This window comes from Rhopilema esculentum, chromosome 8 (assembly GCF_057945365.1).
Source record: "Rhopilema esculentum isolate cy_ngs chromosome 8, ASM5794536v1, whole genome shotgun sequence".
Taxonomy (NCBI): Eukaryota; Metazoa; Cnidaria; class Scyphozoa; order Rhizostomeae; family Rhizostomatidae; genus Rhopilema; species Rhopilema esculentum.
The window spans coordinates 4,333,457-4,357,759 of NC_142822.1; the positions used below are offsets into that span (position 1 = coordinate 4,333,457).

At 35.2% G+C, this 24,303-nt stretch overlaps 1 protein-coding gene across 1 annotated transcript; it reads right to left on the reverse strand.

Annotated features, from left to right (window-relative positions):
• Positions 1–895: 895 nt before the first annotated feature.
• LOC135694888 (uncharacterized) lies at positions 896–21,285 on the reverse strand. Its single transcript, XM_065213765.2, has 21 exons — positions 21,058–21,285; positions 20,892–20,932; positions 19,449–19,523; positions 16,988–17,051; positions 14,639–14,776; positions 13,463–13,553; positions 12,876–13,033; positions 12,210–12,265; positions 11,609–11,688; positions 11,428–11,496; positions 10,518–10,630; positions 9,928–9,963; positions 8,906–9,205; positions 8,435–8,590; positions 7,577–7,631; positions 7,173–7,264; positions 6,119–6,166; positions 5,439–5,492; positions 5,104–5,241; positions 4,404–4,475; positions 896–4,077 (listed from the first exon to the last, which is right to left on the reverse strand). The coding sequence occupies exons 1-21, from the start codon at positions 21,130–21,132 to the stop codon at positions 1,723–1,725; spliced, it is 4,266 nt and encodes a 1,421-aa protein (XP_065069837.2). The 5' UTR covers positions 21,133–21,285; the 3' UTR covers positions 896–1,722.
• Positions 21,286–24,303: the final 3,018 nt, after the last annotated feature.

Below are 24,303 nucleotides of genomic sequence, written 5' to 3' on the forward strand. Positions count from 1 at the left end.
ATGATATTCGACCCCTCTCTTCTTCCTTGCTTTTCAAGATACCATTCTACTACATTGACAACATCGTTATTATCATAAATTCCATCTCTAGAAGTCATGAAATTGATCAAAATATTTTTGTCAAAAACCATGAATTTTTCAAAGCCTATAGCCTTAGTTTTTGATGAAAAATCACCATGATATTCGACCCCTTTCTTTTGCTTGCTTTTCAAGATACCATTCTACTACATTGACAACATCGTTATTATCACAAATTCCATCTCTCGAAGTCATAAAATTAATCAAAAACTTTTTGTCAAAAACTATGAATTTTTCAAAGCCTATAGCCTTAGTTTTTGATGAAAAATCACCATGATATTCGACCCCTTTCTTTTGCTTGCTTTTCAAGATACCATTCTACTACATTGACAACATCGTTATTATCATAAATTCCATCTCTAGAAGTCATAAAATTGATCAAAAATTCTTTGTCAAAAACCATGAATTTTTCAAAGCCTATAGCCTTAGTTTTTGATGAAAAATCACCATGATATTCGACCCCTCTCTTCTTCCTTGCTTTTCAAGATACGATTCTACTACATTGACAACATCGTTATTATCATAAATTCCATCTCTAGAAGTCATAAAATTGATCAAAATATTTTTGTCAAAAACCATGAATTTTTCAAAGCCTATAGCCTTAGTTTTTGATGAAAAATCACCATGATATATTATTACCATGATGATATATTATTCAGCCTTGCTGCTAAAGAGATTTTATTGGTATTGTTGATCAAAAATAGATATTTTTTACCAACACATTCTTGAGTGGTTGAACTTCTAGTGCATTTTTGATTGCAATGTGATTTTTTTGTCTTCGAATGTGAAGCAGGGTAGAGAAACTCAGTGATGACCGTTTTTGTTTTGTGACAGAATCAGATAGCAAGTATTCTGAAATGCAAGGTCTAAAAAATTTATAACTTTTATAAAAGATAAAACATGAAACAGTCTAAGAAAGGTAACAAATAAATGTCTTCAAATAAAAATCACGTAACAGCAACTAAAATTTGTGATACTTGATTACATGAATGTTCGTATGAGATCTAAAATGTGACTGCATCTGAGAACGAAATCTTTTAATCTCTAAAGCTATTACAAGCATACACAGTTGCTGGTGGAACCGTCATTCATCGTGCTATCATCAAGTCGGCTGAGGTATGTCAGGGCATAACACTGGCAGGGCCTAACAGTAACTTGGCCTAGCAATAACTGGGCCTAACAATAACTGGGCCTAACAGTGGCAGGGCTCGAAATTTGTAACTAGGCCAATCTTTAAATAGCGAAGAGGAAAATACAGAAGCAGGACAGAAATGGAAAGACTTGCAAACTTTCTGTAAAAGTACCAAAAAAGATCTAGGCATAGAGTAACTGCCACTACAAAATCCATCTAAGTAAGTGTTTGTAAAACTACCTGTTTGAGTTACTAGCATGAACCGATGTAGCAAGAGACGGCCCAGAATCCAGCTTATTGCCCAGCATGACACTTTTTTGACTCGGTATAAACTTGCATTAAAAAATTAAAGCAAGCCTAATTTGTGAAAACACGGGTACATTTCTGACCCTATCGGATCTTCTTACTTTACTCACCCAGTTCTTTGTACACCATTCGATTTAATTCTAGATATTTAACGCAGCAAATAATATACTTAGGCTACGGGCCCACAACCCTTAGGCGTTTGTATTTCATTTCGATGCAGCCGAGGTTGAGAGTGTGGGTTCTTTACCATCAACAACATTGTTACTGCTAGCGACGATTGGACAGTGTCCCCGCTGGCCTTGATTTTGCGAACTTATGTACAGAACAGTAGAAGGAGCTGCATCACTTGAAGCAACGGATGGGCAGGATGTTACTGTAGGAACAACAACAAGGCGCGGATGTGCAGGCAGGATAGTCATCACTGAATTTCTGTAGACCACGCGATCACTGGCATTTGCTACGTCTTGCCTTCCCGTCAGTTTTGTAGATGTTTTAGTGACGCTTTCGCTCTTTTTAGCAGCTGCGGCAATTTTAGTACTAGCCTTAGGTTTTCGTGATGATTTTGTCACAGATGCTCTCCCTGGTTTGTAAATAGTTACATTTGATAATGACTGGCCATCACTTTTCGAAACGATCAAATCCGATGATATTTTGAATGTAGATGGAACGGGGGGCTTGGCCTCCCATGTTTGCAATGCGGCTGAACCGACGTGCCTTTGAGAGTGATCAACAGTTGCAGCTGTGCCCTTGGCAGATGCTTCGTATCCCGTGCCTCCCTTTGCCTGCCCGGCAACAGCAGCGGTCCCTAGAACTATTGTTTTCTTGGTCTGCGCTGCCATTGCCAAGGTTTTCTCTTTATCACTGCTCGGTACGTGCATTATTTGGTTGTAGGTCATTATTGGCGGGGAAAACAGCTTCGGTGATATTGGTAATGACAGATCGCTTAACAACACCTTTGTGCGCATTGTCCCATTTTTTAGTGCGATTTGCTTTCCTAATTGTTTTAAAACATTATAATCTGTGGCTGACTGCGCTGTAGAAACTCCTAAAGTATCCTTCAATACAGACTTACTTGCTACAACATCATTACTACCCTTAGTCATCGCCAAGCCTTGCTCATTGGAAGTCAAAATCGGATTCATAGTCGAGGAGGACTTTGGCGATTGTTGTGGTGTTGATTTCAACTGTCCCCTTTCAGCGACCTTGTCTTCTGTCAATTTCTGAGAAGCAAGAGCTGTATTTACAGAACTGCCTTGCACGCCCACTTTCTTGGCAAAATGAGGAAATGAGGAAATTGCCGACTGAGTAAAATAATGTTTGGTAGACGCTTCTGCTTTAAATGGAGGTGGCTTTTTCAATGCATGCGCAAATTCAGTTGGCCCTGACTGCTGTTTTATGCTATTGACTTTCGAGTTATGGTCGCTGCTCCCCTTTTTTATTTTGCTTGGCACGCCTCCTGCATTTGGAGTTGAAGATTTCAATGGATCTTTGAACGACCGTTCAGATTTCGTCACTGGCAAAGAGTGTGTCGAAGACGGGCGTCGTCGCTTCGAAGAGCTTGGAGATTTGAGCGAGTCACGTGTGCTGAGCTCTTCTTGTGACGAAATTGAAGCGGTATCTGTGCAGCTTCCATCAGATTGTTTTGATTCCGAAAATGCGCTTGAAGGTGCGGGGGCATCCTTACTGGTGAAAGACTTGGCAAGGTTTGCATACTGTTGCCAGAAAGGTGCAGTAGACGAAACCTGTTGAGGGAAACTCGAATTGAGGCTCTCAGAGTTGTTCGAGTTCATCTTCGCAATTGAATGGCCATCGCCATTGTTCATCTCCAACAACGAACGAGTAGCATTGTAAAAAGCACTGTTACCTTGGGTATAAGCACGGTTCAGCTCATGATCAAAGTAATAACCACGTGATTCAGGCCTAGGTAAGTCCTGGTTGTATGTATCAACGCTTGGATATCGGTCGAAAGGAGGCCCATGTTCTGGTTTGTAGCTATGAGTTGATATCTGGTCTTGATTTTGAGGATAGTAACGCAGCGATGACCGATAAACTGCATAAGCACGATCATCTGGCATAAAACGTGGAACATGAGGCGAATTCACGGGATAGTCACGATCGAAAAAGCGAGATGCCATATCTGGTGGAAATGAATGCCTATGGTTACTTATCTGTGTGGGTTCCTCTGATCTTTCTGGACCATGAAGAGGAGGAGTGCACGCGTCTTTATTTTTCCTTTTTTGCTTGCTCCGTTTTCCAGGCTGTGCGGCTTCGTAAAATACATCTGAACTGGCGGCGTGCATTCTAGGTGGAACTAAAGCAACAGGTTTCGTCTTGGCTTTATCATCATCAACATCCTTCTTTCGCTTTGAAACAGGCTCATCGACACCAACAGCTATCTTTCTCTTGCTGTCGCGATTGCCAGTGTGATCAGAAACCTTTTCCAGGAGGGACACTTGTTCTTTGACATCTTTAAACTCATCCAGTAAACTTCTTCTGTGATTCAACGAGTCAATAATTGCACTACAGAGCTTGGTTGGAAGATTTGCACCATCTGGATCGACCTACAGATGGAAAGTTCAATGAAGCAAAAGGAATACCAAGAAATTGATGTCACCTTAAGAAAAATATAAACAAGAAAATGTAAAGAACTAAGCACCCAAACAACAAAGGTAAATGGATGTAAGAAAAGTTTAAACACTAAGTTATATACATCGTTCATAAACCTTGTTACTAGGTTTATAAAAAATACACTTGAGTAAACTGTATAGTTGCTGACCAAAGTCAACCTGTATAAATATGATGTTATTATTATTATTATTTTTATTATTATAACATTGGTTAGACACAAAAAAAGAATCTGAAAGAAAAGCATACGCAAGTGGCTTACCGTATCTGCTGAGACCTCTGGTTTGACAACAAGACTATTTTCAAAGCCCGTGTCAATGTCCTTTTGCCGACACTTTGGGAGAAAACAAACACATCTCAAACATTGGAGACAGTACAACTTGAGGCTGAATGATAAACTGTAACTATATGGATCTCATACAACACCAAACATTTTTCAAGAGGTGACTGGGACAAATAGTTGCGAGCTATATTGCTGAATCAAATAAGCAAGACATCTTGACAGTGCTTTGTATACAGTTTGGCAAAGAAAGATTATAAACACATATACGGAAGATAAGTGTTTTGCTGGCTGAGGAAACCTACCCTGAGGCACAAAGACATTTTGTGTACTTTGAGTTAAATAATAATGACCTTTTCCTATCTTGCCTGGAGACCCTTCGTTCTAAGGATTTACAACCACATCAGAGTTTCGAGGACAGGTCGAAACAAGCTAATCAGAAGAACCACTGGTTTACCTCGATCATCACTTTGGCAAAGATCTAGTCCCTTTTTAAACAGCATTAACTTTTTCCTACCCGAAGAAGGAAGGAAGTCGAAAATATCTTTCAGTTTGGTCACAAAACTTTTCCAAACTTCGAGCAAGTATATTGTACAGGACTTCTTCTGTCTTGCTAATATCATTTAACATCTATATAGACTAACGAATTGTAAAACAATGTAAAATAATGTTTGATATTTACCATTTTCTTGTACTTGTCCTCGAGGAAGAAAACATCAGACTCCATCGCGAGCATTTGGTCTTGAAGGCTACGCTGTTTGACGGACAATGCTTTCGATTTATTTAAAAGATCTTTGGGAGTCTCTACTGCGATGTTTAACTGAAAAAGAATAGAGAAAAAATTAGTGAAGGTAAACAGCTAAATGTGGCTCTGACTGAAGAGAAAATGCCCCATGTAAAATCATTTGAATTCAGCACGAAACTGACAAATGTAAGATCGCTAAATAAAATTATAAAGGAACAATAGTTTGTTATGCTACGTTCCCACTTGTGTTAAGTTTAAAATTAACGAATTACCTCGTCTATTCTTTTTGTGAACAACTGTAGACCATCGTTTATTAGCCCTTGTACCTGCAAGAGAATCATTTTAATAAAACGTGATATCATAACAGTTTAATTTAAAAAAAACACTGAAAATAATTTTAAACCTTTTAAACAAGAAGTTATGTTTTCTAATTCCTACTTTTCGCACTTCAGCGTTGCATTGAAAAGCGGAAGAATTTTCATTGCCTAGCTTTTAAAGGGGTTTGGTTGGATAATACTGAACTACTCCTGTAGAGTTCGCCAAATATCCTCCAAAAAATGATCAAGATGGGATCATGCCATGCGAGCAGAAAAAATATCCACAAACATCTTTAAAATTCAAGCACCAAAATCTAAACAGAAGGGTTTTCTTTAAAAATTGCGCATTCATTATCTTCTAACGAGCATTGTGTTTTGGCTAGAAATGAAAAATGCAACTTAATTTGAAGACAATGTGAAAATGTCTTGCGCTTACTTAATGAGAAAAATGAAAGAATAACTCAAATCAAATGCGATTAGTTTGCATTTACTAGCTTAAAAGTTAGTGTCATCTAATTTAAAAATTTAGGTATCAGCTAACCGGCAAAGCTTAAGTGCTCAGTGACTAAACAAATTCAAGACTCTTTAAGTTTAATCGACTTTAAAACGTCAAACAAAACCTATATTATAATTACCTGACGTTCTGTTTTCGAGACTTCTTCTTGGAGAAGACTTCTCTTCATCTGGAATTCGAAAGAAACAACACTTTTAGACAAGAAGACCTTGTTAACAGGATGCGAAAAGAGGAATCGAGGAAAAATGGGTTTGTGTAATTTTGCCCTGTAACTCTCGTTAAACACTTTATTTAAAGGATTGTTCATCTATGTAGCACCTCTTTTTCTTAGAGCCAAAAATGATGGGGATAATGGAATCAAACTATTAAATGTACCAACGATGGCGCAAGATTCAACAACCAAGACAATGGATCGCGTGCTACTTCAACAACATAGTCGTACCAACATACAGTTTCGAAGCACAAAAACTATATCCCAAAAACAAGTTGATACATCAGATTAGAAAGCAACAGTTAATAGAGGATATGTATGAGAGTTCCAAAAGCATGTACCAGAAATTTGACATTATGGTACACTTGAAACATTATGAAAGAACGCAATATGGACAGAAAATGTACTGGAAGCAAGGCTTACTGAAAAAATTAACAAGGTTCATCCACTTGCAATGTATTTTTGATGTGCTTGTTATAACCAATATTAAACACTTCCTGTGCGCCATAATCAAATAAACAAGAGCGTGCTTGCCAAACGCTGAGTTAATCATTTGTATCTTAAACTTTGAGATTTGAAACGAAAATACGTTTGTTATTTTCATTTTGTTACAACGGTCTAAATAGATTGAAGTTTGTCTTCAATGAATCTTGTAAACTGTCCTTTTCTATTTGTAGTGTTCATACTGAGTTATTTGTTTTTGCTATTCATTCAGTATTTGTTTTGAAACACATAAATTACAAATGTCAAAAATATGGTCTTTATGGTATAATCACCATTTTATGCGTAAAAATCATGGTTTTTGAACGCAAAATCGTATGGCAAGACCCTACATAAGCTCGACTGGTATGGTAATAAAACTATTATATTGTACACTGCTATATTACATACTTAGGTCTATATTTTCTTTGGATGAACATATATATACAAACAATGTGCATAAAATGTCCTTTACAAACTATACCTTTTCGTATTCAATCATGACGCTGACTTTATGAGCATACTCTTTCGTATTCATCCTTTTGATAAACGCCATGTACTGTTCTTTCATTGATGCTGCAAAATATAAAATGAAGAATGAATTTTTTGCCTGCGTGGACCAACTCTCGTGACAGAAATGACTTTTAAGTCCAACTGTCAACAAACAAAGCAGCTCCTGTGTTTTGTAGGGGTCTTCTCTAGAATATAAACATTGCTATTTGCTCAATGTACGATTTTGTGCTGTAAAACGCGGATGCCCACCGGAAGATTCAATTGAAAGGGACAGTTTATAACCAGTAGCAAAACTTGAAATTAAGATGTGCCGCAATTTAGCAGATGCTGAGCATTCTAATCTAAATCTTTGAAGAACAAAATTTTTACACTCACCAAAATACTGATCAAGGTCATCACTTATTGTGCTTTCATCTATGGCCAGCAATTTCTAGGCAGAGAAAAGACATTTTCTTTCAAATATCCATTTCTTTCAAATTTCTTTCACAAAAAGTAAGTACGGCGTTTGCATATTACATTCTTGCACTTTTACTTTGAACTTAAGAAACTAGACTATCAAAGGTGGAATAATTCTTCCATGCCTTTTTTATGTCAAATGTTTTTTGTGTCTCGCATGAATTGCTATTACATTGTACATGAGTAGTTATAATAAGAATTTCTGGGCAAACAATTTTCCCCAAAAAAACATTTGTTGAACAAATATCATCATAAATGTCTAAAATATTCACATTGCTCATATTAAGCATTAGGAAAATATCTAGCATTTTTACAACATTTTCGATGTCCCAGCATTCGCTACTCCAAAAATATAATCCAATTTTGAAATTAATATACTTGCTATACTTTTAATTTACTTCAAACCGTGAAAGTTCAGAGACCAAGGTTTTCTAAATCTGAGTTCACCTTTCATCATAAATTGGTCGAAAAATTGTTTGGTACACATTTGAGCAGTGAGACTGGAAATATTGAAAGACGAAAGACATTTCGTCGAAAGATGTATTCTTAGAAAACTACGCGATGCAGTTTTTAAGTTTGCAAGATGAAACGGTTCTATTTGAAAAGGAAAACTTGTTATAAATACAAAAACAAAATAAACATTGAATTCAAAGTTTTCAACAATCAAATTTCCAAAAACTTAAATAAAACCAAAACATGTAATAATTACGAGGCTTTGAGGAAAATCATTCGAAAATGTGTGACTTTCGCAACAGAATGAAGAAACTTATTACATACCGGACGGCCAACTGGACGCTTTTTAACTTCATCTGGTTTTCTCTTCGATGGCCTTCCAGGACCGGGTTTCAAGTGCGAAGGATTCTCTCTAAGTATTTCTTTCTTTCGTTTCTGTTTCTCGTATTTCTCGATTATCTTTTTCTTCAGTTTCCCTTGCTGCCAAATAATTTTAAGTATATGAAAGCGAAGAATAATCAAATAAGCAGAAAATCACAAAAAGAGCTACATTGGCTTAAAATTAAACTTTTCCAATAATGGAGATGAGAATCATATTTCACCTTTTCTGTAATTCTTACTAAACCTAATTTGTACTTTAGAAAGTGAGAAAACTCAATGCAGACGAAAGTATAATAAAGTCTTACCAAAGAAAGGTTAAATAAAACTTGAAGAACAAAAACATGAAAACATGAAACTTGGAAGCAGAAATGACAAATCAGCTGAAGATGGTTTCAAAGATTTACTCAAACTTACCAAATTCTGTGGATGACTCCTGTTCAACTTCAGCAGCTTCTTATTAAGTTTAATGCCTTTAGACAATTCTAAGTCCCTCTTATCCTTTGCTTTCTTCTCCGCGTGTTCCTTTTTGCTTGCAGCAAGGGTTGATACAAGTACTTGCCACTGGTGCCTCGTCGTGGCGCCGAGGTACAACGCATCTAAGTTGTCTTCTAGTCTCTCAGGCTCATCGGTCCCATCGACTCCATTTTCAAACATGCTACTGTTGTTTGACTCAGAGCAAATTGATCTTTCGTCATCGTCAAGCGGAAGTCCTTGCTGAAAATTTATTAATAAAAAACTATTGATGCCTTGAATTGATACGCAACGCAGCCTAACCGAAACAATACACGAAGGATATGGGTAGGCTGCATATATAGAGGTCAAAAATCAGGTTATGCCTTCTTCTATCAAAACTAGTCACGTGGCAACATGTGCCTATTAATCAACTGCAATAGCAAGTGTACAAGCATGTTTGAGGAAAACTGGCGCACAGATTTAGAAATATCATAGATACGATTCCCTATAGGCAGGTCTTCCCATCCGTATCAACACTTTTTTTGCTAAACAAGCCTCAAAACACTTTAGATACTTCCCCTTTTAGATTTCATTTAAATTCAATGCCAACGTAATTATTTGTGCGTATATAGAGCGGCAAAAAACTTTAAAGGGGAAAAAATAATTGAAAATACTAATTTTGAATGGGTTTTACATCTTAGGTTTTATACATGTAATCGAAGTAATCTCATTCAATTCGTTTCTTCAGTACTATGATAACTTATGCAAGGGCTCCGGCATCAAAGCGGTGATATGTCATGAGTAGCGTTTTAAATCTTTCGATGACTGAAGAAGATAAAGCCAGGATTCTTCATGATGTCACCAAAACATGCAAACATAAGTGGAAGTTCTCTTTACTTTGTTATCGATACCAAAGCTTATTTTAACAAATCATTCCTTTTGGTGTTCTTAAAGAGCAAGGAGAGCAGAGAGAAGTTACATACCTTTTTCTTCTTCAATATACTGAAATATTTTTCAAGCTAGAAAATAAAAAAGTGCAACATGAATACAAAAACAGAAGAGACAAGCGGTGAAGATTGAAGACCAAAATGAGAGCAAAGTGAAACAAAAAGTGGAGAACAAGTTTGTTGTGGAAAGAAAAGGTTAGAATAGGGCCACAGAACCATCTTCTTTGGCCATGGTTCTGGCCTAAATTTTTCGTTTCCATAACAAACATCTTTCTAACGATTGTTTATCTTTTGTTTCCGAAAAAGTGAAAAAACGTTAAGCATGGTGCAGTAAATGTATGAGACTCTTAATAACAAGAATTAAAAGAGGTGTAATTACATTGAAAGAGAGTTTTAAAGAATTTAAAAGTATCGAATGTATCGTTTAAACACTGATAGATTTCAAAACACTGAAATTAACAAAAAACCTGGTTATGAGTGGAACCATACTGGGAACAGCCAAACCCCCAGCGTAATATTACCGACTACAAAAGTATAATCAATAAATACAAGTGTTTAGCAATCTCTTACAAATATATATATGTTTAGTTCATACTCGTCTCGGTGTCAGACATTATTTTTCTTACCCGTGTTCTGTCTACGATGTGCAAATAATACGATACGCCTTTCCCAGTCCATGAAACAGAGGCTGACTGATTTCGAGGCTTGAGTTCTGTGACTCTCATCATTGCTCCTAGCTCTACGGTAAATAAAATCGGTTTTAACTTTTAAACAATGTATGAGTCTAAGTACGCTATCAAAACAGATGGCTTCAAGTCTTCTAAATCTATATGATATATCTTGAATAATCGAACATTAAACGAGTAAAGGATGCTATTTGACTTCAGTTTTCTATATGAATATACAAACAACTTTCCATAAGTTGAAATGTCGTCGGCTTTGACGTAATTTGACTTATACATACACAAAACATACAATTTGAACCTTTTTTCAAATAATATTAGTGAGAGAATGACTGTATATTTAAATAAAGGATAAGATACTCGACTTAACTTACTTAATTTTGTAGTGTAGATAATAATTGGACTGGTACATGGAATTTTATACGAAGCAGCCAAAATTCGACCTTCTCGGGTAATACAAGCATAGATTTCAATGAATGTAAATAAAACAAAAGGTTTAACTTTGATATGGAGGATTTTTGTCTTCAAGGCACAATCTCTAGACATCACGCCAACAGTAGGCTTTGTGGCATGACTAGAATTTGAAAACTAAATGGCGGGTGTTGATTGGAAGATTGAACATCAGTCTATTGTATAACTTACCCAATGAGAATTTAGATGATTGCCGAAATTCATCACGACATAGCACCGTCAAGCGACTTAGATGCAACGTGTTCATATTAAAAATGGATACAAATGAGCATTCATGAATGAACAAAACTCGATGGTTGGATTTTAACTGGGGTGTTCTTCTCTTTTTCTTTCTCCTATAAAATCGTAATGGAAAAGCTCCTGATGAAATAGAGATAAAAACCTGAAAGATTCCGGCTATTGAATTTGAAGTTGATGGGGCAGAATTCACGTGAAGAGACAACTTTGGCACCTAAAAGCAGAAAAAAAACACACATTCAAAACTCTGCAATATTAAAAGAAATTAATCAAAATCATTCAACCTGTTGCTGAAGTGTTTAATATACACAATTGGTAATGCTTACCTTCCTTTAAACTTTGAAATCGAATTTTGAGTTGATGGTCGACTTTTGGGCCGAACGCAAAGTTGTTTACAAAGATCACACTGCAATTCAGATAGAAAGAATTATAGCAATCTAAACAAAAAAATCACATGGATGTTTTATGATGGTTAACTAGTGCATGAGTGGTCAAGGATAGGTAAAAATCAAAGGCACTAAGAAGATAGCTTGTGTAACAACCACACTTAACAGTTGGTAAAGTAACTAAATGATAGTTCGAGGATGGCACAGTTGTTAGAGGCGCTGACTACAGACCCAAGAGTCCGTGGCTCGACCTTGGCATGACCAAACTTTCACCCAGAGTGAGGAGAGTTGCCAGCTCTCTGTAATTCCAGGCGTGGGAATCACGAGGTGTGGTCACATCGAGAGGAAGGACCAGAACACTGCTCGATGAGCATAAGCTTCTCAGTGTCCTAAAAACTACTTTTGGCTGTTAGGTAGAAACAAATACAACAAACACTAAATATACAATGAAATATATATACTCAATATGCATTCAAATGTATATTATATGCACAGCTAGAATCATCTGCTTTAAAGAAAGAATACAAAAATCTAAACATACTTTGTCTCTACAATACGAGTCTTTGTCTCGTCTCTCAAGAAATCGCCTTTCTCAAGCTGAAATCAAAATTTATAAACATTCGTTATATATTCAACTGTGAGGTATAACCAAGTCGTCAGTGTAATTAGAAAACCAAGCAAAAAATGGTTCATCACTACCACTTTTATTTGGCAAGAAAATATACACTAAATTTATGCAAGATAGCATAATGGAAATACTGAAAACCACTTACACATGAAAAGTCATAAGAATTTTATTCGATTATTAGTCGCTTAAAGATTAAGCAATAGCTGATCATTTGAAATTATTTGCAAATTATGTAACTAAGCACAACAAATTCAACACTCATTACAATTCTTAAAATGTTTAGTCACATGATTTAAATGTTTCGTACTGTTCTTCTTTATTAATTTAAAAATTACTTAGAAACAACAAGCGTATTAACTACGCGCCATCCATAGTGGGAAATGACTTTTGGTCAGCGAGTTCCCACTATGTATGACACTTACAATTCAATTTAAACTATTCCAAAACAGTTGTAACAGCGTCATCGTCGCAATTGTCTTCGGTACTTAAGGTTTAACGAGCAATATCGAGAACTCACAGATACACAGTCATACACCCTCCGAGGTCCAGGCTCAAGCTAAAACGTTTTTCAGTACTTGCCTTGAATGGAGAATAAATTTTCCCAAACCAGCTCATCCACTTTTTGAATTCTTTTTCCATAGCAACAGCAAAGTCTGCCGGTGTGTCAGCCTTCTCGATTCCGTAGCATTCTTTGCAATTTATTGACGCAGCAACTTGGAGCACAACTTGACCAACTCCTGGTAATTTCCAAAAAAAAGAAAATTTTATAAAAAATGATAAAATTATATTAATGATAATTTTATCATTAATAAATTTTTTAGACAAGAAACAACAAATTTTATGGGGGGTTTTTACAAATTTTTGTTCACTGATCTTTCAAAAAAACTAGATGCAAATTTGAAAGCTACGTTAAAAATATTTAAAACAATACACAATATATATATATCAGCTTCAAGTTTTTAAATCTCGTATCAAATCATCCATGACAATAAGTTTTACTGTTCACGAAAGGATAAGTAAAGTTTACAAATTTGAAAAAAGCAGAGTTTATGCCCTTCAAACCTGACATCAACAGAATATGCAGGGTAAAGAAAACTGGGATTTTATTTCTTAGTTGGTGGATCTGCTTTTAATAACAGTAAGGTGGAAAAACATTTTGGACATACCACTTCCTAGATCCATAAATGTGTCTTGAGGTCTAATATTGGCTTCATCTAGCATTTGGCAAATCATGTCAAACGATGTTTCACCATATACCTAGAATACATTATGCCATAGTAAAGATCATTGAATAGGCCGCTGTGTACGGGTCTTGACAAGTAACATTATTTAACAAATAGGTTGCCAATACTCTATCAATAACTGGGAATTATCAGTGTAATTCCCATACTATCAGGCCTTGCCCGGAAAGGCGCTGTAAAACGATATTGCCACAAAGTAAAAATTGTTTTGAAATAATGTTGATCAAACTTAAACCATCTTCTCAAACTTGACCACAATATTATCATTAATAAGACTTGTACAAGAGTTTATACCACTAATATTTTGTGCTGTTTTGTATACAGAATTTTGTAATCGATTTTATATCAGGTTCCTTTAAGGCCATGTCTACAAGAATACGTTTTCAAAACAAACGTAATTTTCCATGCTTCGAAAATACAAACGTATAAAAACAATTTGAGAGTTGAATCATTTGAAAAAGCAATGATTTTGAAAGTGCTTCATTTCCGTTTGGATGCAAAACGTTTGATTTGTTTTCATTAAGAAGATACACTGAATTTACCCTCTCCCCCGACTGTTTCGAGTTTGCCACAACTTTTGTGCGTACAACCTGATAATACATTCACGCAGGAGCCAGAAAATATCAGGGCTGCTTTGCTCTACCATGGGTAGGGGTATCTCGAGATCTAAGCTTAATTCATGCCAGTCTATATTAAAACGTATGTGTGTAGATATCGGCGGAGACTTGTTCACATGATACTGTATACAAACAAATACCATATGATATCATACCAACGACAAAGGGGTGTAGTGCTATGGGAGCTCAACCCCCATTATCAATCCCAAAAAAGTGCCAGTTTCTAACTTTGCTACTATTTTGCAACATTATGCACTTCTCCTAATGATGCATTAAAGGCAATTTTATTTGGCTGCTTGACAAAAAGCGCGTTGAGTTTTCTAGCAGCGCATTTTATGGAACACATTCATTTTGCTTAGAGCAAGGCAGGATATCATCTGCAAAGAAATATGTTATCCGCTAAACAACAATGCCTTCCCAAAAGCGTACTTTATGTTCAACCAAAACAGCGCAGATTTATATTTCAGAAAGGGAATTAACATACCTCAGGTGAGAACGGTTCATAAATGTTCAGTTTCTCTGGTTCACAAACTGCATGATTATAGCACAGATTGATAACATGCCTCAGGAGCTCTCTTCCAGGTCTTTTGAACATCTTCGGGGGTGGTGCCCTGCCTTTCCACTGCAAAAAACATCAGGGTGCAAAAAATCATTAAAAAATAAACAAAAGCAAGCACCTATTCAACCTGTCAATAAAAAATGTTCAATGACAGTTTCTAGCCTTTATACACTTAGTTACATGGTTTATTTTTTGCTTTTTTGCTGTAGTGATTGACTTAGCAGTACAATTTTGATTTTGAAGCATAATGCAATAATCATTATAAAACGCAGCCTACTTGTGTCTGATGTGTTTGTGTTTGTTTACAGTGTGTTTGTAAATTGGTCAAGATATGGGAGATCCAGCATGCATCTGCCCACATTCAAATGGCTTTGCAAGAACAAAAAACCACACAGCAGCACAAGCTGATGATGTTGCTTATATTTCACATTTTTTGGTTATTTGTTTTTAGAATTAATTTTTAAGTTAGACTGGTTTCTTTCACGATATCTATGTTAAAATTAAGTAAAAATTAGGATTTGAAATGATAAATGGAACTAAGCTGAAAGAGTGATTGGATTAGTAGACCCTTGGTTTTAAAAAAGACAGGCAACAAAGCAGAATGCTCACCCTTTGTTTTATATGGAAAAAGCTACATAATTGGTAGAGAGAAAGCAGAGGAGATTGTTGGAACATGTTATTAAAGATGAACTGGACACTGCCTTTATCTCATTTTAAAAATTACAAAGTACAAATTGAAAATCAAAGGGCAAAATCAAAATAAAAAATTTATAGCTTTGGTGCTATAAAAACAATGGCAAACTTCTTTCCTGAATTTGTAAAAACATTGAATTTGTAAGATGGTTGTGACCTTCCAGCATATATGAAGCTGGCCTTTTTATGCCACATGTTCAAAATTATTTAAGAATACTTCAATTAGAAAAACAAATCAACAACCATTCCCTTCTATGCACGATTATTAACTGACATTATAAACCTGTGTTGACTGTAATTTTCTTTGTCTAGGGGCTCCCTTTTTTGATTTATTGCTAATTTATTGCTGGTTTGCCATAAAATGTTTAATTTTGTTTCATATAACTCAATTTTGCAATAAGGGACCAACAAAATTATGATCTGAGCAGAAAAGATAACATATTTAACTGCATTTCATACTTAGCTTTTTTGTTAAAAGAGAAATGAAGCAAGATTCTATTGGCAGATAGATTTGTGTGTATTTAGAGTTTTAAAAAAAACAATTAAATGAATCCCAAATCTTCATTAGACACACTCAGTTCAGTTCAGTTCAGTTCTATTTGTTTAATTTTAAAATTCTGCTACAATACAATTTCACAAATATAACTTTCAATTAAAAAACAAAAGCTTTACAAAATTTATAAAATACAATTCTGCAAAACAAAGTACAATACAACACAAAGTAGGGATTTTCATGTAGGGAATTTCTTACAGAAGGAGCTCTCTCACTAGATAAACTAAGTGAGGAGAGAGCACCCCCTTAGTTAAAATAATATTTATGTTTGGAAAAAAGTGTGCATCAAATCAATTTGCAGAAAGTCATCACTTGAAAATATGAAGATCTTGCGACAGATATTTGATGGAAAACAAATGCAGTTTAACTTGCCGACAGAAGGTAATAATAGAATTGGCTTGTTTGATCAAGGTACGGATGCCGTTCCAAGATCTTGCATCTGCATTATCTGACAGATTTTGAGCCATATTGAAAAGTGTGTCAGAAAAATGTCACTTTTACAAGCCTGCCTGGTATCATGTTGATGAACATTGGAAAGTAAATAAAAAAACTCATGAAAACAATAAGAGGAGATCTCATTTACAGATTCATAAACGAAAAGTCAATAGTTTCAATTCAAATAAATCCTGCAGCTTACAAAGTTGGAGAGTGTAAAAAAATAGGAGAAGATTAAGCAGAACAATTTGCAAAGGCAATAGCTCTTACAGCTTTCTTTGTAGGATGAAAATCAGTTTAATGTATGAATCACAAACATTCAATGCAAGCTTGTTTGCATCAAGCCACTTCTTAACATACTTCATTTCGTTGTTTACAACCTTTGAAGCTGCTCTAAATTGCATCAAACAATAAGAACAAACGATTGATTTTTAATAAAAATTTACTAAAATATATATTTGAAAGTTTGTTCTTGTTTGATTGAGAGCATTTCTATTAAAAAAATGTCATTAATCAGCTGCCTTTTAAAATCATGAAATCAAATAAAATCAAATCATAAAATCATTTTGATAAAGAAAATGCTGTCTACTTACCAATTGCAATATGCTATCAATTGCTTTGTTGTATCTATTACAAAGTTGTGTCATACTTTCGAAGCTAAATAGAAAATAAATTCTCATTAAGGATAGAAAACAGGAGCTTCAGTATGTATTTATATATTTCTAGATCTAGAAAAAGATAATAAACATAAGCCATGAAAACATTACAATACGTACAAAGTGAATGAACAGGAACAATAAAAAGGGGCCCATGCATCACATTGATTATTCCAGTGCCTTCTTGATGAGTAAACAAATGTGGAAAACTGTATAGCTTGCCTAGCTAGCATTGCTATTTAGGATTGGTTTGGCATGACCAGGGCAGTTTTTAAAATCCTTACATTTGAGCTAAAGTTAAAAAGCTGCAAAAAACTGTCTGTTGCTATTTTTTGACCTAGCCACAGCAGCAATGATTATTATACTGAGACCTCACAGTGGAAGATGGAAAGAAAGTTGCACCTTACTAGTTAACCGCTTACTTACTATTTATCTAATTGATTTAAGATATCTTTTTACAAAAACAGAACACATTGTTGAAAACATAGTTGGCTGCAATATGGAGACACCCTCTCTCTAGGTTTCAAATTATGTCACAACATTAATTGCAATGTTTCAAGGCCTGGGCAAAACTTTGAGAGGCCAGGCAAAGAAGATGGATACATTCGAATTGAATTCAGCTTGATTAAATGTATCCTTGGCTTGTAGTTTAGTCCATATATCAGCAATTGTTTATATATCCGGCTAATTAGACTCCTGTATCAGCAAAACTTACATTGTTAATATTAACCCCTCCCACTTTAGCTGCTGGCATGTTTTCTATTTTCTTCATTTCTCTTTCGCTGTAGATGGAAAACCCGTCTGGACTGAATACGTAGCCCAGTTTCAAAACCTCTTTTGATATTTTCCCATGCTCCTAATTCGTTTTCATATCTGATCATTGCACTTTGATCCAAATAAATGTTTCTTTATTAATCTCCAGCTTTTCCCTTCGGTGTTGAGATTTTTTAGAATTTCCATAAATGTTTCATATTGTACTTTGTCAAATGCTTTTATATAATCAATCATGCAGACATAAATGTCCTGTTTCATTTTAATGCTTCTTTTGATAGTGTTCTCATCATGTAAATTGCCTTCCGAGTTCCTTTCTCTTGTACAAACCTGCATTGGCTGTTCGAGATTTCTGGCTTAATTTGCGCACTTCCTCTTTTCATGAGAATTCTGAGGAGCATTTTTGTTGTGTGGCTCATCAAACTAATTGTTAGATGGAGTTTACATTCATTTGCTTCTATATACCAGGAATTGTTCATAGTGTAAATGTTATTAGAAAGACTTTGATTATGTAATATATATGTACAAGAAAAAATTTTGCTGGGGTCAATTCAACATTACAAAATCTCATTATTAAGTGGGAATTATTTGTTGAGCCAGCCAAGTTAAAGAAGTGAACTTAGAGGTAGGATGGTGTGTTATTCTAAGGTCGTAATGTTGCTATTTTGAGGAATGGTATATCTGTTTTGTGGTGTTGTGATTTCAATTTGGCTGTTTTGCAAAATATCTACCACCTTAAATAATTTTTCTGCACATTGCTGGGTATTCCAACTTTAACATTTTTCATTACATCATCTGCATAACTTAACACAGGTTTGGTGCTCTAATGCCAGTTATGTAATGTTCAGATTCAAGCATATTTTTCATGTACTTTTTACTATTTTGAGCCAATTCTTACTGATTTTAATGTTTATTTCCTTATTGGGTAAAATCACACCACCCTCTATATCCCTCACATATGCTAGGTCTTCAACACCAATAACAATAACTAAGGCAAACAAAAGACTTATTTTTCTGACTTTAGTGAATCTCATTCTAAAGTTGTTTTTGTTCATTTTTTCATCAATAGAATTATAACATTTGTACAGGGGAACCTCTTGATAATGGTTACCTCTGTGCAATAACAACCAACAGATCTGCAGCCAATGGAGAAAGCCCCTGCCAATTTTATTGCTAAACTCATCATCAAAAACCTCTGCAATCAACGACCAAATGGCCAATTTGGAGTGCCCCAATGCCTAATTTTACCCCCATTAACATTCAAGTAGGTAACATAGGAAAACAAAAATACAAAAAAATTGTTTCTAAATTTAGAAAGTATGTACAGTGTTTTAAAAATCATTAGTTTTCCAATTTTTCAGGTGAGGTCATCAACTTTCAAATTTAGCTGGCTGTTTTTTCTAGCCACTGTATAGCCTTTTCATGTTCCCTTGCTTGATACATCACATGTCATAATCTACCCCTGTGATTTATTTGTATTCAGTGACAGTCACCTCTAGAACAACAACCACTAAGCTTGTTAGATGTCCCATTGTTTTTGGACTTGTGGTGTTGTAAAGTTTTCTTAGAATAACCATTGATAGTGATGGATGACACGTACAACAAAGTATTCAAAAATAGAACTTACCAGCTGGAATCATATTCCTTCATGATGATGTTTTGAAAGGCAAATCTCAGCTCTGGAAAGTCTTCACAGACCCACCTGGAAAATCAATAAAACATTTGCAAAATAGGCCAGTTATTAATACATTATATAGTAATTTCAGATACAAAACATGCTTCTTATGAAAGTGCTTCTTAGGTCAAAAATTCATCACATCACTTTTTGCTTGCAACTTATGTGAAATGAATTAAATGCATTCAATGAAAGAATTTGAATATACTGTTAAAAGGCTAGGAAAGTTCCAAAAGCAAAGCAAAACATCACCTAGTGATGTCAGAAGATGTTGCTTATGTTCATCTCAATATGTTTTAACCAGGATTATAAAGCTGCCCTCATAACAAACTCTCTGCGACAATGATTTGGCCTAGCCTACCCACTTAAAAAAAATGATGATCATACTTAGGGGGCAATGAGTGAACTGTGCTTTTTTTAATAACCTTTATTGTATATATATAGCATCTCCTAGTACTTTTTATCCATTAATCTATTATTTCTTGCACTCTGAGCATTATACCGATACTCTGTCCTGCTCAGTATCGATGTAGGAGTAGAAATGTTTAAAACCCATTCTCCAAATGACACATTGGCAGTCTTTGGAAATATATGCCTGTCTTTCTTTCTTCACACAAAAATTCAAATTTATCAGAGCTTAGAAGCTGAGAATTGTATCTGCTTTATTTTTCAAGATTTTTGTGGTCAGAAAAGATATTAAAGTTCTATGTTTTGAACCACTATTAATCTAGGTCAGATCAGCAATGTTGCTTTGCTTTGCTTTGATGAATCTTTCCCTTGACATTCTTTTTTATTAGAAATGGTGACATGTCTTCTAAGTGAATTGCATCTATGTCGTGCCTTTGGTCCGAAAACAACAACACGGAAATATTTCACGCTACCCTGCGGTATCTTCATAATATATGCATTTAAATATAAGAGTTCAATTGGTAAACAGCATTGTCAAGATGCGAAATCAAATAAGGGCCACAGAAAAATTCACGCATCATCTGACTGGTTTGTTTTGGATTCCAATCTATTTTCAACGCGTTAAAATGGTAACCAGTCGGCTCCCAAAATTAAAAACTTAAGTCTTGCACTGAGTTATAAAATGGTTTGAATCAAAACCTTAAAATTCAACTAAAGTAACTCAAAAATTGGTACCGTATTTGTTCTTGTTGAAATTTTGAACAAGGCCGGTGAAAGTACCGAGCTCCCTAAGGTTAGCCCCCTCCCTATTTTCTATAATGTTTTAGGAGACACGGCCTGACATACGATGTGAACTTGATTTATATAAGGAAAAATATAATTGCAAGGGCACGGCAATAAATGAAAGGCCAACTGCGGCAGCCCAAGCATAATCAACATATTTATAAGCTGTGGGCCTAAGCCACCATACAAAAAACTAAATCAGACCTTATAGATTCGATTATTTCAGCGGCTTCATCGCGTGTATTCTATGAAGAAAAACATTAATTCTTTATAAATTCATTTATCATAACAGAGTATAGATCATATGAACGAAAAATAAATAAGCAAATTCATTCAGATAATAAATTCCTCTGAAGAGGCAGAAACATACTGTTATAACCAGCGGCCATTCATAATAGATTGGATCCGAGCCAGCCGGACTATGCAGCTTCAAACACTTTTCCATGATTTTGTTTCTTGAGATAATATAAAACGCAAGAAGTTATGTTTTATTTCTCATCATTGCTTCCTTGGGAAGCGGCCGTCGGCTTCCATCTTTCGATTTCCCTCCCCGATCGAACACCCTGTCACCTCGCCGCGCGAGGCCTTTGTTGTTGCTACACCACGTGACATAATCATCGGGTTGACCACCAAAGGGTTTTCTGGTTGACGCTGTTTGCTTTGAACATAAAAATTCTATAGCTTTGAATTAATCTCAGTGTGCTTCTTAGATAGACATAAAAACAACAAAATATTGAATTTCCACAGGGATATTGTGCTAGGGGGCTCAGGGGGTGCAGCCCCTTTTGTTACAATTTTCAAGAAATTGGGGGCTCAGCCCCTCTCAACGTTTGTGCTTGGATACAGCCAAAAATCATGCAATGCAATCTGTGAAGAATTGTTACCTCACCACAGGTCAGCCATTGACGACTAAACCAGAAAAAGGAAAAAGAGGAAAAACAGACAGATTTAAACGCATTGCAAGTTTCATGTGCATGAAAATGTACACAAAGTTTGACATATGCAGATAGAAAATTTTTAAACAATTTCTTACTGAATACGTTTAGTTGCAGTTTTGTATAGGGTTGTTTGTTTTTATTGTTGCATTTGTAAATTGGGTTAATTGGCTGAATCTACAACCGGTTGCTATTACTTAACTGTGACTTGCCTACTTTCAATATTTGATGCACTACACTTTCTTTTAAGAGCAATACAATTTTTGCTAACGCTCAATGTTCTTATTTTCGAATAATTTTAGGCTCGGGTGTTCTTGATGTTGTACTTATTTCAAACTTGATTTGTCTATATCTGCAAGCTATGAATTCTTTCTAAGTCCACTGAATAAAATTTTTGCATGTCATTTCGAAAGGTTATTTCAAAGATTTTTATCACACCAGACTGCGCCACAAAGTTAAAATGAGTTTCTTCTACGGCTTTAGCAAGGCAACTAGGCTACCACATAGTGGTCTTGAATTTTTTTGGGAATTTTCTGAAAAATTTTGACCAGTTTAAATGAAACTAAAAGCATAGGTAAAATCGCTTGCTAGTCACCCGACACATTTAAAGTTGCTGGCATTTCCTGAAGCAGCTAAGAGAACGCTGATGAGGCACCCCTTTTCCAGGAGCTTTTGTTTATACTGTCGTAGGAAAGAAAGCGTTGTAGCCTTGTACGGGAAAATTTTGTCGTTAGCCCCATCTTAATGCAGAGAGCTGCCTGGACTTGCTACCAGTCTCCCTTTCTCTCTCTTTATTTTTAAGATTAATAAATAAATAGAGAAATAGAGATAAAGACTTGTAGAAACTTCAAATGTGTCCAGAGTCGAGAGATTTGAGTCACTGAGCAATACCCACCCCCCGCCCTTCTCCCTTCTTCATTATCTTAATCTTATGGTTAAAATTTCAATGTCTTGAACACCTGGTGTTTCTGTACATTAGTGAAGCGCTTTTGTTGATTATTGACAGAAAGACCATTGCATTTTTGCCAAAAGCGTTATCTTGCTTGTGGAGGTGATAAGGATGGGTCGTTGATATCAACTGTAAATATATCTATCCAAGCAAACAAAATAAAAAGTACATATAATGGGTAGCACAAAATCTTTAAAAAGATTTATTTGTCCAAATAACAACATTCATGGCCCATATTGTTTTCATTCTCTTTCAGTGTCTGTTCTAATCTCAATTATCAATAATCTCAAGAGATATCTGAAAGAAAAAAATTCTTATCTAGCCTTCGAGGAGCTATTTGGACAGTCCTTGTCACCTAATAGTTGACAAAGCTGTCTGATTTTTTAGGCGAGGGGAGTTGGTGTTGTCAAAAGTGGGCATCGATATAAAGACTAACATTTATAAATTCAAACCGTTACTATTCTTGCAAACAAAAATATGCAAGGTAAAATTTTTGAGCATTGAAAATTGCTGTTCATTTCTGTACCTAGAAGTATACTTATGAATGAAAAAACTTAATTTAGATTTTGTTCACGCCTGATCTAGCCTGTGCTCCAGACACCTAACTCTACTTTCATGTTAGGGGTCTGGGACACAAACTAGCCTGACCCTACTTCGTTTCTTGTCTGTCCCGTCATCTTAAAGATGTTTCCTCGCAGTTGCCTTTCATCATATCATATAATGTTTCTTTGATTTTTTTATGAAACCATCAGATTAACGGTTAAACAGAATCCAAAGGCCACTAATTTGAATTTAAGCAGATTGTCAAGGAAATACAGTATAACTCACCTCAATTCTTACAAGACGAGTACGAAAGATTGTCGTAAGACTTTGCATTTTGACATCCAAATAACATCATATATGTCAAAAATACGCCAATGCCATTTTCTAATTAGAGAGTACTGAAGTGATGACGTTACAAAAATCTTTTTTTTAGATTTTTTTAATTTTGATCATCCCAAAACCGAGAAAAGCATATTAAAATACCTCTAAATATGCAAAATCAGTTATATAGGTATAATGAATTGGCTGAGATATAGCCACTTGAGCATAGGCTCTTGCCCCATCAAACCTCTGTTATTTAGTCCTTCATTTCTTTATGAACCAAGCTAGAATAACAGTAATCTGTTAGCAAACTTGAAATCTTTCATTGCCCATATCACACAATTTTGAATACATCTAACTGATTTTTCATATGGTGAGGTGTTTTTTGGCGTTCTTTCACATCATGTTGTCAAATTTAAGAAATTCTAAAAAAATATTTTCGATGATGTCACACTTCGGTACTGTACACAACTGTCTCCTGGATATATTATTCGAATTTTGCACACACTGATTCTCACTTTTCTTGATTTTCGTGCAGCCAATGAAAACAGAATGGCATTCCACTTTTTATTTCAAGGACATTAAAAAAGGAACCAGGTCTACTTGCTATCTGGGTTTTTTGTCAAGAAAAAGACTAAGATATAGTATAGAATTTGATAAACAGTTTTCAATTCCACCATCAACAAATACTACTCTAATGAAGTGTTACTGTACTACAAATTTTTTCCTTTATATATAACAATCGTCTCTGACAAAGAAGAAGACCAGGGGGCATGCCCCTCACATTTTTACAGAACAATAATACTTTTATCGAAATATTTTGTCATAGGTGTGAAATTTTGCTTTTAACGTCCCCTTCGTAATGCCA